Source organism: Schistocerca gregaria, chromosome X (genome assembly GCF_023897955.1).
Source record: "Schistocerca gregaria isolate iqSchGreg1 chromosome X, iqSchGreg1.2, whole genome shotgun sequence".
Taxonomy (NCBI): domain Eukaryota; kingdom Metazoa; phylum Arthropoda; class Insecta; order Orthoptera; family Acrididae; genus Schistocerca; species Schistocerca gregaria.
Genome location: NC_064931.1, coordinates 346,310,888 through 346,329,300, shown reverse-complemented (window position 1 = coordinate 346,329,300; position 18,413 = coordinate 346,310,888). Strand labels below are relative to the sequence as shown.

The 18,413-nt window shown below is 40.3% G+C and overlaps 1 protein-coding gene across 1 annotated transcript in view; it reads left to right on the top strand.

Annotated features, from left to right (window-relative positions):
- The first annotated feature begins 305 nt into the window (after window positions 1-305).
- LOC126298510 (cytosolic 10-formyltetrahydrofolate dehydrogenase) overlaps window positions 306-18,413 on the top strand; it is a 191,098-nt gene continuing 172,990 nt past the window's right edge. Inside the window, exon 1 of the mRNA XM_049989857.1 lies at window positions 306-597. Coding sequence (XP_049845814.1) covers window positions 544-597 — 54 coding nt within the window. The 5' untranslated portion in view covers window positions 306-543. The remainder of the gene's footprint in view (window positions 598-18,413) is intronic.

The window sequence follows — 18,413 nt, the reverse complement described above, 5'->3', positions numbered from 1 at the left end:
TACTGGACAGGAGTCTTCAAATGCGTTTTCATTTTATAAATTTCCCTTGAAACAGTATTGGAAACATTACGGAACTGATACTACAGCATATCATCGCAGTTTTTTACACCCAATCCTTTAGAAAGTAAAGAATCTCTATCACTGAACAAGAAATCCATTTTATATTATTTATTTTCAGTAAATTTGCTTCGGAATTTTTCAGTCGAAAGCGTACAGTCATGTCGCAAGCAATATAACAGGAATATCGATTATCGATTTTTTGTTTACAATTCTGTCAAGTGATTTACAAACATGAAACATGTGTTATGCAATCATGATTGTGTTGTTGTTGGAGTCTTATCCCGTTTCCCCAATGAAGATTGATGTAATAAACCAGTCTCCTTGTATAATCTTGACGGAATGTAATTTGCTCTTTTAGTCTAAGTCTGCCGTTTTGCCAGAACATTGCTTATCGACTTGGAAACACGACTTCACGTTTTGCCCGATGTTTAGTTGCGGGAACCAAGGCCGTTTAGTGTGCAGTAGCAGTAGCAAGTAGTCAACATGTTAGGCACACGAGCGTTCTTCATACTAAGTAGACAGTTTTCTAGTAGTCAGGTAAGCCTGCTCGGACTTTGTGTTTTACGTTTGATATAGGCCAGTACTGTTATTCAAGTACATGGATACTGTTTTTCTAGTTATTGGGTACCGGTATGTCGTCTTGTAGTTTTCACCAGCTGTCAGTGTCAGGAACGACTACAGTATTATTTCTTGTAGCTTTCAAATTTACTGTTACTGCAGTCAGATTTTGAAAACAAATCACGTTACTCGTTTGAATTGTTTATTTATTTATTTTATTTTATTTATTTATTTATTTATTTTTTGTGTGCTGCTTCACATATTGCACCCCAGCAAGAATAGTGACACAACTGAAAAATTCAATACCTGAGAAAAATCGACTTACATTTTTCAATGTAAATTGTGTTTCAATAGTATAAGCTTCCCCTAAATATCAGGTAATTATTTTTGACAGTAAATTCCATTATATTGTATATAAAAGTAATGCTAATATGTAGTTTTGTTCTCGTACTTGATTTTCTCAAGTATGTTTTTAAATGTATTTTATTCAGTTGGAACTTCTGGGGTGCCTTTTCAGCTCAGTTTTCATGTATGTTCAACAAAACTTGAAAAGTATGAACTTTCTATCACTTTCTCTATCGTGTTTCACAAGGTGTTGCAGAAAATTTAACCATGACACCAGTTGCACAGCACTGGTAATTGCCTTGTGTATTTGTATGGAGGATGAAACTGAAACCAGAAAGTTTGTCTTGATTTTAAACGAAATACGACTGTAGTTGAGTCTGCGTTCAATATTTGTACATAATTACTGCAAACGAAAGTTCACAGCCAGTACAAACTTCTCCGAATAGAAATAATTGAACATGCTTCATGTTAATATAATTTTTTTGGTTTGCTTGCAAGAAGCTGTTTTCAAATATTTGTGAGTGAACTAATTTATTCACATAATCATGCAAAATGTAAGATGCTGCCTCAAATTTTCAATAATCTTTCGTAGTGATCTGGTAGTTCACACTAAATATTATCTGGTGTAACACATTTGCTGTCAGTAAACCAGTTTATGAGAAATAAAATTGCAGTTCACATGGCTTCAAAAGTTCCTCATCTAGCCCCAGTATTAAAGTTGCATGTTTAAGTCATAAATGATTCAGCAGTTACATGTCTCTAGTTGTCGATACTGGTAATGAGGAGTCACAGGTGCAAAAATTATACAGGCTTCTGATCATATTTTATAAATCTAAAAGTTGGAGTAATGATTGTTAAATGCCATCAATTTTGTAGAAATACGAGTAGCTCGAAATTGATGAATGAAGAGAAATAGACTGTGATATAATTGTGTTGCTATTGAAACAGACACCCCCCCCCCCCCCCCATATAAATATTTTGTAAAAACAGTACAGTGATAGTAAAAGCAGCTGATCACTTAAATTTCTCACATAATTGGACATTAGTTACTGAACTTGAATGAAATACTCATGTTTTACTTGCCCTGCAAAAAATTATAATAAACCCTTGCTCCAGTGCTTCTTATGTATCAATTGTGAACTTGTGAACACATCAATTATGGAACCCTTCCTCCATGGTTAATCCAGTAATGAGGTTAAGCACATGTTATTAGCTATGGCTATATTTCAGCATAACACGTATTAAACTGTAGTTTAACTCTCTAAGTTAGGAAAACTGAAGAAGCGAAATCTCATTGACTAAGGACTTGAAATATATGTAGCTATGTGCAACTATAAAATGTGTTGGCAACAAGAACTTGCTCTTGAACAGTTATATCCTTGGAGAGGAGTTACAGGCACTCATGATATTTTATGTTTTCTGTTTAGAACTGATGTACCTAAAAGTATGTGTGTGTGTGTGTGTGTGTGTGTGTGTGTGTGTGTGTGTGTGAACTTTTTTTAAGGTTTCTTGCAACTCGCCGTTCATCTTCCAAAATAATAGAAGTACTCCATGCCCCCTCCCTTCCCCCTCTGACCCATGTGCGGGCTCCCTTGTCCAGGTTCAAAGTGCAGTATGACTTACCTGTCAGAGACCTACAGCCTCTATAAGTCTGTTCTTCTACTTTTGTGGGAGTTCGTTTATGCTTTCCTAATTTATTACTGTTTATGTGAGTTTTATTCATCTGAAGATCAGGTACTACATCCATAATGCAACACATTGCCTCAAGAGTCAGTGCTGTGATCACACCACTTTGTCCTGCTACTGGCAGGAAACATCTGGGGACTATGGCCATGATACACAACCAGGCAGGAATGCCATGTTCTTTGCCAGAGACTTGTGTGTAATGTTTAGGTTATCACAATCTAGAACTGAGTCTGTCCATCTATTTTGAAGTAAAGAGTCATGAAGCAAATATCATATTTGGAAGTAAGGAATTCATCAAACTTAAGCTTGTAGGTATGCATTCACTAAAAGTATTCTTCCATATGGCTTGCACTAAAATCTCTAGTCTTCTTCATAGGCATGAGTGTATCAAGACATTTTCACACGTAGACATTTACAAATCGAACACTGTGTCAACCATGACAAAATCACCACCCTTGCCAAACAAGCACAGAATGGGACCAAAAAAAAAAAAAAAAAAAAAAATTAATCATAGTGTAAAACTATGTACTTGTATTTACAATAAGTTATTTTTGAAGATTCCCATGCTATGGGTTTATAGCTTCCATAAAAAGGTCTGCCTCATTCAGCAGAGGGCATTACAGAAGTGTCGAATTCCACCTGTCTGCTTTTACCAATAATGTCAACAATATGGCGGAAATGGCTAGTTCCAGCATATACAATATGATGACAATGATGTCACTACATACACACACCAATAAATGCAAACAAAAATAAAAATGACACAACAAAGTCTCATGGAAAAAAAAAACAACAACTACTAACGGGAAACTGGGGGCAGAGACAATATACAATTACGAAAAAACACTGCACCATCCTGAAGCAAATAATTTAAAAAACTATTTTAATTACAACATTTCTGCTACACCAACAAAACCACAGGAATCTGACATTTCTCTTGACCTATATAGCTCAACTGCAACTATCAATACCAAAACACTAACACCTACAACTCCAAAAAGTGGAACCAAAACCCCACCAGCTCAGAAACCCAAACACCCCATATTCTCTACTGGAATTAAAACACGAACAATGTACCATAAATATACGACAGACAAAACATCACAATTACTATAGAACAAAACCAAAACAAAAGTTACTTATCAATAAAAGCCTCCGACAATACCACCTAGGTTGGCCACTCTGTGTGTGTGTGTGTGTGTGTGTGTGTGTGTGTGTGTGTGTGTGTGTGTGTGTGTGTGAAACCAATCAGAGCTAACAAAAATTCTAAACACACACAAAAAAAAGACCGTAGTAACTCACTGAAAACACTTCCACAACTCATGTTACCACACCAACTACCTAAACTCAAAACCATGTTAGTACGATGACTACCAAAACTCAAATGAACCCAATGCCACAAACATCCGAGCGAAGGGAAAAAGATGGAACAACAAACTTAGTCAGTGTTGGGCAACACACTTGATCTTTCTGGCCTCTTCCAACTTTCAGGCAGTTTTAATTGCATGTCTGCCTAACAAGCTAACAATATGCTCTGTCTGCTTGCCCTCGTACAGAGTCATGCAACAGATCTCACCCATCTTATTGCAAAAGTCCCCCATCCATTTCTTGACTTGTGGTTTCTACAGTCACCTGCCTTGGCAATCATCTTGTCGAGAGCCTCACACTGCCAGAAAGGATACATGTCTTCTAAACAGAGAGCAGGACATGCTCTTCAGTCATTGTAGTTTATCATTGATCTCTTTTTTTTGCTCATAGCTCTTCTTGTTCACAATATTATTTGCTTTTCTTGCTATAATAAATATTCCAGCAACTGATATGATATGTATACACAGGCTCTTCTTAATAACTGCAGCAAGACTTATCCTATCAATGTCCCCATACACTTGAGGAGGAAATAAAAGTGCTGACACACACTAGCTCACTTCAGTAATCAAACAAGTAACTATGTAAGTATACTATGGAGGGAACCTGAAAAGGAATCAGGTGGTGACAATTAGTTGGACAATGCGTAAGTCTGGCTTGTGTTGGTGTAAAAATTCTGGCGTAGATCTACATCTACATATATACGTTGCTAGCCACCAAGCGGTGTGTGGCGGAGGGCACAATTTGCACCAAAGTCATATTTCCCCCCTCTGTTCCGCTCACGGATTGCGCTAGGGAAAAACGACTGTCTGAATGCCTCAGTACGAGTTCTAATTTCTCTTATCTTTGTATGGTGATCACTGCGTGATTTGAAAGTTGGTGGTAATGATATATGCTCTACATCCTCAGCGAAGATCGGAGTTCAGAATTCAGTAAGCAGTCCCTTCCATTTCGCGTGCCATGTATCTGCAAGTGTGTCCCACTTCAAACTTTCTATGAGATTTGTAATGCTCTTACGATGGCTAAATGTACCAGTCACAAATCTTGCTGCTCTTCTTTGGACCTTCTCAATCTCTTGAATCAGAGCCAACTGATAAAGGTCCCATACAGACGAACAATACTCATAAGACTGGACGAACTAACATATTGTAAGCTATTTCCTTTCTTGAAGGACTGCATCGCTTCAGGATTCTACCAATAGACCGCAATCTATAGTTTGCCTTGCCCGTTACTTGTGTAATCTGATGGTTCCATTTGAGATAATTTCTAATAGTCACACCCAGATACTTGACGGATGTTACCGCTTCCAAAGACTGGGCATTTATTTTGTACTCTTACATTAATGGGGATTTTCGTCTTGTTATACGCTGTAGGTTACACTTATTAATATTGAGATATAACAGCCAGTCATTACACCACACATTTATTTTGCGCAAATCCTTATTGATTTGTTCACAACTTTAATGTGATACTATTTTCTTGTAGACATGAGTGTCATCGGCAAACAGTCTAATGCTGCTGTCAATACCATCAACCAGATTGTTTATGTAAATCATAAAAAGCAGCGGACCTATTACACTGCCCTGGGGCACACCTGAAGTTTCGCTTGTTTCTGTTGAAGTCACTCCATTCAGGACGACATACTGCTCCTTATCTGTTAGAAAACTTTCTATCCAAATGCAATAAGCCGTAAGTGCACTTTTTGGAGCAACCAACAATGCGGAACTGAGTCAAACACCTTTCAAAAGTTGAGAAATATGGCATCAACCTGGGAACCAGTATCTAGAGGCTATTGTGTATCATGCACAAAGAAGGCCAGCTGTATCTAGCATGACCGCTGTTTCCTAAAACCGAGCTGGTTTCTGCAGATGAGCTTCTCAGAGTCTAGAAAGGTCATTATGTCTGAACACAAAATATGTTCCATAATTCTACAACAAATCAATGTCACTGAAACTGGCCGGTAATTATGTGCATCTGATTTTCTACCCTTTTTATAGATTGCTATGCCCTGGTCCTTCTTCCAGTCCCATGGAACTTTCCACTGGTTCAATGATCTCTGATAGATGATGGATAAGAATGGTGCTATATTTGTAGCATAGTCAACATATAATCTTAGGGGGATACCATCTGGGTCAGATGCCTTTCTGGCATCTAAGGATCTTTACTGTTTTACAATCCCAGATACACTAAACACTATGTCAGCCATCCTTGCATTTGTTCGATAATTGAAAGGGGTAATGGTGCTGCAGTGCTCTACCTTAAAAGAGTTGTTGAAAGCTAAGTTTAGAATTTCGGCCTTCTGTTTACCATCATTAGAGGTTTAGTTATTAAGACACTGAACTCACATCCAGGAGGATGCCAATTCAAAGTCCTATCCAGCCATTCAGAAGTTTTCCATGGTTTCCGTAAAACACCTAAGGCAACTACAGGGATTGTTCGTCTGTCAAGAGCACAGCTGAATTCATTCCCCAGTCCCATCTTCTGCTCTGTCTCTAATACCATAATTGTCAGTGTGACATTAAACTCTAATTGTCCCTTTTTGTTCTTTCACATTTTAATCACTGACACCTCTTACAATAAGGGATTAAATCATCATTGGAGACAGGATAATGACAAAGTGGACATCTTTGTAAATTACTTATACCACTCTTCATTTTCTCCCTTATTTCTCATGCTTAGTACCTCATGAAGCATTAGACTACAACTCTGTCACTGACCACCTCATGGAACTCGCTGTCAATTTTCCCTTTGTGGAATTAGTGCATGCAATTCATTATGGAGCATTGCTGCCACCTGCTAAGGAGTGAGATTTTGAAGACATGTTGTGAAAAGTCTTCTGAACATGCAGGGGCACACATATTTTAGCACTGTTTACAGGAACATTCAAGCCATTAGTTTCTTGCCATGTTCTGCTGTCCACATAGACACATCCCAGTGATAGGTGGTTAGTTATTCATATTCCAGTTACCTTTCAGTGATCTCCATCTGTATGACAGAGAGAAGTTCCTGAAAGAAAGCTGCCAAATTGAATCACCTGTATCTACTTTAGCGCAGGACCACAGAAATTCACCCACTCTTTTGATGGCTGTTTCATTATGGGTATGACCCACTTCTGAAGAATAATAAGAAATTTGCATCAAATATCAATTTAAATTGTCCAGATTTCTCTGAGAAATTAATTTTCACATTTTTTTGTCGTCGGCATTCAACAAATGTAGTTAATTCATCGTATAAAATAAAATGTATTATTTCCTGCTGTATGCCTAAGACATCAGCTACGTCATGCACCTCTAAATGTGTATCATGCAATACCAAATTATGTACTGCATTGATATTTTCATTTATATTGGCAGTTTGTGGACATCCTTAAAGTGGATTATATTCATGAGTAGTGCAGCCAAATTTGAAGTCTTTTACCCATTTCCTAACCCTTAAAATGAAGAAGCAAACTTCTTATAACCAGCTACCAACTTTCCACTGGCATAAAACTGTACAATAGAAAGAGTTGCATAATGGCACAGGTTTCCAGTTTATTAATATGAATGAAGTGTATACAACATGAATACTTTAAAAGCCATTCTGTAGGTCACATTGACCCTTGGCTCACACCACTGCACAACACATACTACCAATGTTGTTGTTGTTGTCTTCAGTCCTGAGACTGGTTTGATGCAGCTCTCCATGCTACTCTATCCTGTGCAAGCTGCTTCATCTCCCAGTACCTACTGCAACCTACATCCTTCTGAATCTGCTTAGTGTACTCATCTCTCGGTCTCCCTCTACGATGTTTACCCTCCACGCTGCCCTCCAATGCTAAATTTGTGATCCCTTGATGCCTCAAAACATGTCCTACCAACCGATCCCTTCTTCTAGTCAAGTTGTGCCACAAACTACTCTTCTCCCCAATCCTATTCAATACCTCCTCATTAGTTGTGTGATCTATCCACCTTATCTTCAGTATTCTTCTGTAGCACCACATTTCGAAAGCTTCTATTCTCTTCTTGTCCAAACTAGTTATCGTCCATGTTTCACTTCCATACATGGCTACACTCCAAACAAATACTTTCAGAAACGACTTCCTAATACATAAATCTATATTCGATGTTAACAAATTTCTCTTCTTCAGAAACGCTTTCCTTGCCATTGCCAGTCTACATTTTATATCCTCTCTACTTCGACCATCATCAGTTATTTTACTTCCTAAATAGCAAAACTCCTTTACTACTTTAAGTGTCTCATTTCCTAATCTAATTCCCTCAGCATCACCCGATTTAATTTGACTAAATTCCATTATCCTCGTTTTGCTTTTGTTAATGTTCATCTTATATCCTCCTTTCAAGACACTGTCCATTCCGTTCAACTGCTCTTCCAAGTCCTTTGCCGTCTCTGACAGAATTACAATGTCATCGGCGAACCTCAAAGTTTTTACTTCGTCTCCATGAATTTTAATACCTACTCCAAATTTTTCTTTTGTTTCCTTTACTGCTTGCTCAATATACAGATTGAATAACATCGGGGAGAGGCTACAACCCTGTCTCACTCCTTTCCCAACCACTGCTTCCCTTTCATGCCCCTCGACTCTTATTACTGCCATCTGGTTTCTGTACAAATTATAAATAGCCTTTCGCTCCCTATATTTTACCCCTGCCACCTTTAGGATTGGAAAAAAGAGTATTCCAGTCAACATTGTCAAAAGCTTTCTCTAAGTCTACAAATGCTAGAAACGTAGGTTTGCCTTTTCTTAATCTTTCTTCTAAGATAAGTCGTAAGGTCAGTATTGCCTCACGTGTTCCAACATTTCGACGGAATCCAAACTGATCCTCCCCGAGGTCTGCATCTACAGTTTTTCCATTCGTCTGTAAAGAATTCGCGTTAGTATTTTGCAGCCGTGGCTTATTAAACTGATAGTTCGGTAATTTTCACATCTGTCAACACCTGCTTTCTTTGGGATTGGAATTATTATATTCTTCTTGAAGTCTGAGGGTATTTCGCCTGTCTCATACATCTTGCTCACCAGCTGGTAGAGTTTTGTCATGACTGGCTCTCCCAAGGCCGTCAGTAGTTCTAATGGAATGTTGTCTACTCCGGGGGCCTTGTTTCGACTCGGGTCTTTCAGTGCTCTGTCAAACTCTTCACGCAGTATCGTATCTCCCATTTCGTCTTCATCTACATCCTCTTCTATTTCCATAATATTGTCCTCAAGTACATCGCCCTTGTATAAACCTTCTATATACTCCTTCCACCTTTCTGCCTTCCCTTCTTTGCTTAGAACTGGGCTGCCATCTGAGCTCTTGATATTCATACACGTGGTTCTCTTCTCTCCAAAGGTCTCTTTAATTTTCCTGTAGGCTGTATCTATCTTACCCCTAGTGAGATAAGCCTCTACATCCTTACATTTGTCCTCTAGCCATCCCTGTTTAGCCATTTTGCACTTCCTGTCGATCTCATTTTTGAGACGTTTGTATTCCTTTTTGCCTGCTTCATTTACTGCATTTTTATATTTTCTCCTTTCATCAATTAAATTCAATATTCCTTCTGTTACCCAAGGATTTCTAGCAGCCCTCGTCTTTGTACCTACTTTATCCTCTGCTGCCTTCACTACTACATCCCTCAGAGCTACCCATTCTTCTTCTACTGTATTTCTTTCCCCTATTCCTGTCAATTGTTCCCTTATGCTCTCTCTGAAACTCTGTACAACCTCTGGTTCTTTCAGTTTATCCAGGTCCCATCTCCTTAATTTCCCACATTTTTGCAGTTTCTTCAGTTTTAATCTACAGGTCATAACCAATAGGTTGTGGTCAGAGTCCACATCTGCCCCTGGAAATGTCTTACAACTTAAAACCTGGTTCCTAAATCTCTGTCTTACCATTATATAATCTATCTGATACCTTTTAGTATCTCCAGGGTTCTTCCACGTATACAACCTTCTTTCATGATTCTTAAACCAAGTGTTAGCTATGATTAAGTTGTGCTCTGTGCAAAATTCTACTAGGCGGCTTCCTCTTTCATTTCTTAGCCCCAATCCATATTCACCTACTATGTTTCCTTCTCTCCCTTTTCCTACACTCGAATTCCAGTCACCCATTACTATTAAATTTTCGTCTCCCTTCACTATCTGAAGAATTTCTTTTATTTCATCGTACATTTCTTCAATTTCTTCATCATCTGCAGAGCTAGTTGGCATATAAACTTGTACTACTGTAGTAGGTGTGGGCTTTGTATCTATCTTGGCCACAATAATGCGTTCACTATGCTGTTTGTAGTAGCTTACCCGCATTCCTAGTTTCCTATTCATTATTAAACCTACTCCTGCATTACCCCTATTTGATTTTGTGTTTATAACCCTGTAGTCACCTGACCAGAAGTCTTGTTCCTCCTGCCACCGAACTTCACTAATTCCCACTATATCTAACTTTAACCTATCCACTTCCCTTTTTAAATTTTCTAACCTACCTGCCCGATTAAGGGATCTGACATTCCACGCTCCGATCCGTAGAACGCCAGTTTTCTTTCTCCTGATAACGACATCCTCCTGAGTAGTCCCCGCCCGGAGATCCGAATGGGGGACTATTTTACCTCCGGAATATTTTACCCAAGAGGATGCCATCATCATTTAATCATACAGTAAAGCTGCATGTCCTCGGGAAAAATTACGGCTGTAGTTTCCCCTTGCTTTCAGCCGTTCGCAGTACCAGCACAGCAAGGCCGTTTTGGTTAACGTTGCAAGGCCAGATCAGTCAATCATCCAGACTGTTGCCCCTGCAACTACTGAGAAGGCTGCTGCCCCTCTTCAGGAACCACACGTTTGCCTGGCCTCTCAACAGATACCCCTCCGTTGTGGTTGTACCTACGGTACGGCCATCTGTATCGCTGAGGCACGCAAGCCTCCCCACCAACGGCAAGGTCCATGGTTCATGGGGGGAAGCAAACAAAAACAAAATTTATTTTAAATCAATGGTATATCAGTGCCAGGACAAGAGATTTTCTCCTTTTCCAGATATTGCAATGTCATTTTAAGAGACCACTGTTTGCTGCATGATGGTCTACATGATTTTTGTGAATCAAATTACCTATTTTGAACTAAAATTAATCTCTTGTGAATTAATGAACTGCCAGAGAATGTAAATCCACATGACGCCAAGGAATGAAGATACGCAAAGTAAACTATGAGAAATGTACCACAGGTACTGATGGCAGACAATATTGTCATTGTTAGTTTAGTTCAGCATCCACAGGAGGTCATAAATACATGCTTTCAGTGTCCATTTCCCATCTATATCCACTCCTACATAAACTGGTGTTCTCCACTTCGTGCCCTGCCAACGTTGTTTGGGAGTAGAATGTTACACATAAAACATTTCAAGTAGAATAGAGACTGTAATGATTTTTATTGTAACTGAGTCAGCTTGTTACCTGTAGAATAGAATCTGATTCTCTGTTGTACATATTTTGTATAGTTATTTGTTTTCTGCCATGAATCAGTAAAATCAAATGTATTTCTTTGGTAAAGAAAATGGTGTCGGAGTTTTCTGGCACACTAAGTAGAAAGTCATTAAAGGGTGTTATGAAAAGAAGTGGTAAGGGTACAGAATCCTCAAACTCAAAACTGTTACTGTGCCACAGTGGCAGAAATGTTAATTTCCCGTTATGAAACTGTGTGAAACAAGTTCCTGCTTACTACCACAGAACCAAAAATGAAACCAACTACATGACTTCTCACTAATTCCATAATGCTGTACTCATACTTTATTTGGTAGTATACTCACTCAAAAGCTAGCATAAGGTCACAAGAGATACATAGTAGCCAAAGACGTGTTTTTGAAAACTGTCAGTGCTTTAGTGCAACAAATAGTAAATGGCTGCTGATTATCAACTCTTCTAACTTATCTTGATTGTCTGTTCAGTAAGCAATAGTTTACTAATATAGACAGTTACTACTGTATTGTCTGAGGGGCAGTCATAAAGTTTAATTACTACTTTGATAAAATAAAGTTCCGTAACTAATTTAACTTGTTCGCAGATACATGTCTGTAGTCCAGGTACACATTGAAATCCATGCACCACTGTCCTGTAGAACAGTGCTAGAGGTACCAAAGCAAAATGGCACAGCCCATTGAGAACATTTAGTATCATACAGTAATTCATTCTCGGCAACTGCAGAAATGTTGTAGTTAAGTCAAGCAAGTCCAAACAGCTATAGAAGTCGTATTGATTTTTCTGACACTGCTGTAACATTTTCACCACTGCCAAAAATTAATCACTGTACGAAACTGCCCTTTGTTTTGGCTCCACTAGTGGCATGCTATGGTATTGTGATGCAGGGATTTCATTGTATACCAGGACTGCAGATGTTTATCTGTGAATAAAGGAAAACTTAACTATGTAACTTCATTTCTTCAAATTGATTATTAAAATTTTATGACTACCCCTCATACATTTCCTTTTCACTAGTTTTGAAGAAAACATGCAATAATGATATTGGAATAGACTTGCTTATTTGGTCTGCTCCCACCTCATCTTGTCCAGGGACCTTGTCAATGGCAAAGTCTGTCTGGGAAGGTACATACCTGAATAAAAGTCATGCACTTGGAGCTAAGAATATTGCTGGTGTAGGATTTTTCCATGTATTACTTGGTGTCTTTGCAGTGCAAAATTTCCAGATGAACCCAAGACATGTAGTTCAGACAATGGCGAAACATTGATATTACGAGTGCCAGGTTGGGTCCAGCCATCTACTGCCAAAAAGCAATTTCTGACGAGGTGTACTTGGGACTTCAGTTCTAGATTAATACTTGTTCCATAGATCATGAATACAACACTTCGTAATGATGTAGAATGTGTCAGGTTAATGAAAGATGTCTGTACAAGATATTACATTACACAAAATATTGCATGACACTAATGCTTAAGTTAGTTTTTTTCCCTCCCTTAATTTATATCTAAAAATTCAGCCAATGAGTAGAAGGAGTTGTCATCTAGAAATCCTTTTAATTTATTTTTAAATGTTGGTTGACTATCTGTCAGGCTTTTGATGCTGTTTGGTAGGTGACCAAAGACTTTTGTGGCAGCATAATTTACCCCCTTCTGTGCCAAAGTCAGATTTAACCCTGCATAGTGAAGATCATCCTTTCTCCTGGTGTTATAGCTATGCACACTGCTATTACTTTTGAACTGGGCTGGATTATTGACAACAAATTTCATAAGTGAATATATATACTGTGAGGATCCCTAGATCCTTAAATAGATGTCTGCAAGATGACCGTGGGTGGGCTCCAGCAATTATTCTGATTACACGTTTTTGAGCAATGAATACTTTTCTACTCAACGATGAATTATCCCAGAATATGATACCATACGAAAGCAGTGAATGAAAGTAGGCATAGTAAGCTAATTTACTGAGATTCTTATCACCAAAATTTGCAAGAACCCTAATAGCATACGTAGCCGAACTCAGACGTTTCAGCAGACCATCAATGTGTTGCTTCCAGTTTAACCTCTCATCAATGGACACACCTAAAAATTTTGAAAATTCTACCTTAGCTACAGACTTCTGTTCAAAGTCTATATTTATTATTGGAGTTGTGCCATTTACTGTACGGAACTGTATATACTGTGTTTTATCAAAATTTAAAGAGAGTCCGTTTGCTGAGAACCACTTAATAATTTTGTGAAAAACATCATTTACAATTACATCACTTAGTTCTTGGTTTTTGGATGTTATTACTATACTTGTATCATCAGCAAAAAGAACTAACTTTGCATCTTCATCAATATGGAATGGTAAGTCATTAATGTATATCAAGAACAGTAGAGGACCTAAGACCGAACCCTGTGGGACCCCGTGCTTGATAGCGCCCCCCCCCCCCCCTCCCCCTCCCTGCAGTTTGAGGAATCAGCTGTTGTATTAACATAATACTGCATGTAACATCTCTCTCTACATATGGTAACTGGCTTCTGTATCACCTATGACTGAAGACACATCATCATGTGATAATGAGAGCCACTGCTGACCACTGTGGCAGCTCATAACTCTGGAACACAGAACAACAACTCCAGGCCATTACTCTTTAAAATTTGATCTATGAAATAGTCATCTGATTCATGGAGAGATTCCACTTCAGTACCCATACTAAAATCAGGGAATGAATATACCTGTCTTTATAGTTATAGTATTGTCCTTACTAGCAACAAAGAAGATACTGTGAAGTAAATGTTGAAATGCTATTGCCTGCCAGACAATACCACAGTCACAGATATGGTGATTCACTAAAAATCTGACGCTCTGGGGGCAGCTGTATGAGAGGCTCAGCTTGGCAGGAAGCACCTAATAAATATAGTTTTCAATCTTGAGAAGGCATGTGATACTACTTGGAGGCATCATATTTTCATATAACACAATGAATGGCACTTCCTTCTGGCTACGTCATTCCATTTTGTGTATGGGCTTTATTCTCACAATGTTCATTTTGGATGCAAAGTTGGTGATGCCATATCAGGTTGGTTTGGACAAGAGAACTGTTGCTAGATGTCAGAATTTTTTAATGTTATTTTGATCTGGGCTTTATTAAAAAACATTGCTTCAATTGAAAATTAGAAAAACTTAAATTATAAAAAATTTATTGAGTCTCTGAGCTCCTTCTTTTTGTTTTTTCTCAGTTATATACCCGCATATTGGGACCTTAAAGTACAGTGCCTTAAAGTGCTTAATATTTCTAAATAAACAGAAAGTGAAACAAATAGCAGGCAAATGGACCAAACTAGTCTGCTCCAGAGAGTGAGCCTGGCTGGATGGATGCGTGTTTTATGGCTCTACTGGATCGTCATACTCAAAGGTATTAAATATGCACTTCAAGGAAATCAGGTTAGCCAGAAAAGCATTTAGGACTAGGCCTATTATCAGTGTCTGTGCAAAGATGAGTGTCATACATTTTTCTAAAGTTACCAACTTTTCATGGTGCAACATGTATACAGAGAGATTCCATTCTACACATCTGGCAATTAAAATAGCAATACTATGAAGGCAACAGGCAACAAGTGTAAAATTGGAATGAAATGTACTGTGCGTCTGGATATGTGAATTATTAGCACTTCAGTGCAACAGCGTAAAGTAGGTGGTGGTGGTGGTGGTGGTGGTGGTGGTAGTAGTAGTGCCATCTACATTCCGTGTATAAAGAAAGATTACACACTCATTTCTTGTTTGGTTGTTAGAGGGTCATATTAAGCCTCATGTAAGGGAGGGAAAAGGCTACCAGCACATGTGGAATTTGACAGCAGTAGAATTGTCGTCTATCAAGAACTGCAGTTTATAGTTCCGTGATATTGCTGCTCATTTTGGTCAGCATCTCACAATTATTGAGGGAATACAAAAGCTATGGATGGGTTTATGCTGTAGCTCAGTAGCCCCACACAACTAGCATCCAAGAGGACAGATGTGTTATTCGCTCAGCTGTGCAGGAGTGTGCAGCCATATCACCTACCTCGAGTCAGTAAAATGGGCTTGTTTGCAAGAAGGCAAGTATCCAGATGGACACAGCGTTGATATCTGGAGTACCATGAACTGTCAGCTTGGTGACCATTTTTAGCTTCCCTTGACATAGCAACAGAGAGATACAGTGTATCCATTGACAACAGTGGAAACGGGAGAGTTTGTCTCTTTATATGAGTGCTTGTTTTGTGTATTGATTCGTCACTGAAATACCCTTACCCAAACAGCATGACACTTAACTCTGATTGTCTGATTGTGTCCTGTGAATGGTTTTAAGAAATCACAAATAGTCAGGGTCATCTAGCAGAAACTAAAATGGACAAGGCTGATGCTGGAATTTTGAGATGATAAGAACTGACTCAGAGACTTAGGAGATTCGGAAGGTGCTTCAAGAGAACAAATTGGTTTGATACAACAAGTTTCTTAATATAGCGAACAATGATTACACTTTGGTCCACTTAGTTTACCCATGGCTGAGTTAAGAACGAAGATGAAGAGCGAATACTGTCATACATTCATACATGAAATACATTCAGTTGACCTGCAACTGAGACTAAATTATGATTGGAGCTAGATGCTGTCTACGTTCTGTATAGTTTTGAAATACACAGTAAGACTTAGATGGACAGCACAGCTGTGTGCTTATGTAGGTAGATTAGCAGCCTCTCAATTAGACTCCTCTCCCCCCCCCCCCCTCCCCCGTCCTGTGGGTCTGGGGGTTAGAATAGGCCCGAGGTATCCCTGCCTGTCGTAAGAGGTGACTGAAAGGAGGCTCTCACTTTTCGGACCTATAAGTTAATGTCCCATTTTATGGTTTGACCTGCAACTTCCCCAATTTTACAGAAGTGCGGGCCATATGGGGAAGGGCACCTTACATTGTGGATGAGTTACCCATAGTGCCCTTAGATTCGATCTCCTGAACCTCTTGTCATAGGTTTGCATCTCCACCTGGAATTCAACTATTTGGTTGAGGACACTTTCCGGGGTATGTCATCTTCTCCCATGGCCTCCTGTCCTCTTTCGCCCCCATCACAGTATTGGGTTTCTCTGCACCCAGTACCCAGCACGGTAGTCAGTCCATTGTAGTGGGGCCATCATGCACCCATTTGGTGGTAGCCCCTGGCAACATAGGGATCACACGGCTGATGCCTGAGCTGTAAACTCCTCACGTATGCCAAGGAGTAGATGCCTGTCTTCCTGGGCCATCATGCCAGGTGGCCTTGTCTGTGGCAATTCATATCCAGGAGAATGGCGTTCCACAGGGCTCTGTATTGAGTGTGCCCCTTTTCCTTGTGGCCATTAATGGCCTTGCAGCAGCAGTTGGGTCGTCTGTCTCACCCACGTTATATGCTGACGATTTCTGCATCTTTTTCAGCTCCTCCACCATTAGTGTTGCAGAACGTAGGTTGTAGGGAGCCATACACAAGGCACAGGCGTGGGCCCTAGCCCATGGATTTCAATTTTCTCCTGCAAAGACTTGTGTTATGCACTTTTGTCGGCGCCGAACTGTCCATCCCCACCCTGAGCTCTATCTTCAGGATGCCATGCTCAGGGTTGTTGACGCTTACCGTTTTCTGGGATTGCTGTTCGATGCTCGGCTTACTTAGCTTCCACATATTCGTCAGTTCAAGCGTCAGTGCTGGCAGCATCTGAATGCCCTCCACTGCCTCCACAACACAACCTGGTGTGCAGATCGTAACACGCTGCAGCAGCTCTACAGAGCCCTTGTGCTGTCCCGACTGGATTATGGGACTGTGGCGTATGGCTCAGCGTCGCCCTCAGCATTGCAACAGCTGGACCCCGTTCACCACTGTGGGGTTCGACAGGCGACAGGAGCATTCCGCACCAGCCCTGTTAATAGCCTACTTGCTGAGGCTCGGGTTCCTCCACTCCACATTCGGCGTCAACAACTGTTAGCCAACTATGCTGCCCACGTCCGTTGTTCGCCCCGTCACCCTAACTACCGTCTCCTTTTCGCTAATGCGGCAGTCCATATCCCACACCGGCGGCCACGATCAGGCCATACCACTGGGATCCGTGTTTGGTCACTCCTTAGTGAACTCAAGTCTTTGCTCTCTTCCATCTGCTTTTCAGGTCCACCCACATACACCACCTTGGTGTATTCTTCGGCTGCAGCTTTGGCTGGACCTCTCACGATGGCAAAAGGATTCAGTTCCTCCTGCAGTCTTGCGCTGCCAATTTCTTGCTCTCCTCGACTCGGAGGCTATCTATACAGATGGCTCGATGGTTGATGGCCGTGTGGGGTACACTTATGCTCATGCGGACTATGTATACCAGCGCTCCTTGCTGGAAGGCTGTAGTGTTTACACCGCAGAGCTAACAGCCATTTTTCGTGCCCTTGAGCGTATTCGTACCAGCACTGGAGAGTCTTTTTGTCATTTGCAGTGACTCTCTCAGTAGTCTACAGGCTCTTGACCAGTGCTACCCACGCCATCCCATTGTTGTTGCCATCCAGGAGTCCGTTCATGCTCTTGAACAGCGTGGACATTCAGTGGTGTTCATATGGACCCCGGGACACGCTGGGATAGTGGGAAACGAACTCGCCGACAAGTTAGCTAAAGAAGCCACCCACAAACTGCTGTTGGAGATCGGCCTCCTGGCAACTGATCTCCGATCGGTGGTACGCCGTTGGGTCTTTGGGATGCAGGCAGACAAATGGCGCACTCTGTCTGTACCCAACAAGCTGTGGCGAGTAAAGGAGACCACGACCATGTGGTGTTCCTCCATGCGGCCCTCTCGCAGGGATTCTGTTATTCTCTGTAGGCTCCGCATTGGTCACTCTTGGCTGATGCATGGTCATCTGCTGCGTCGAGAGGACCCACCTCATTGTTGCTGTGGTGCAACCATGACGGTGGCCTATCTGTTGTTGGAATGCCCTCTTTTAACCACTCTC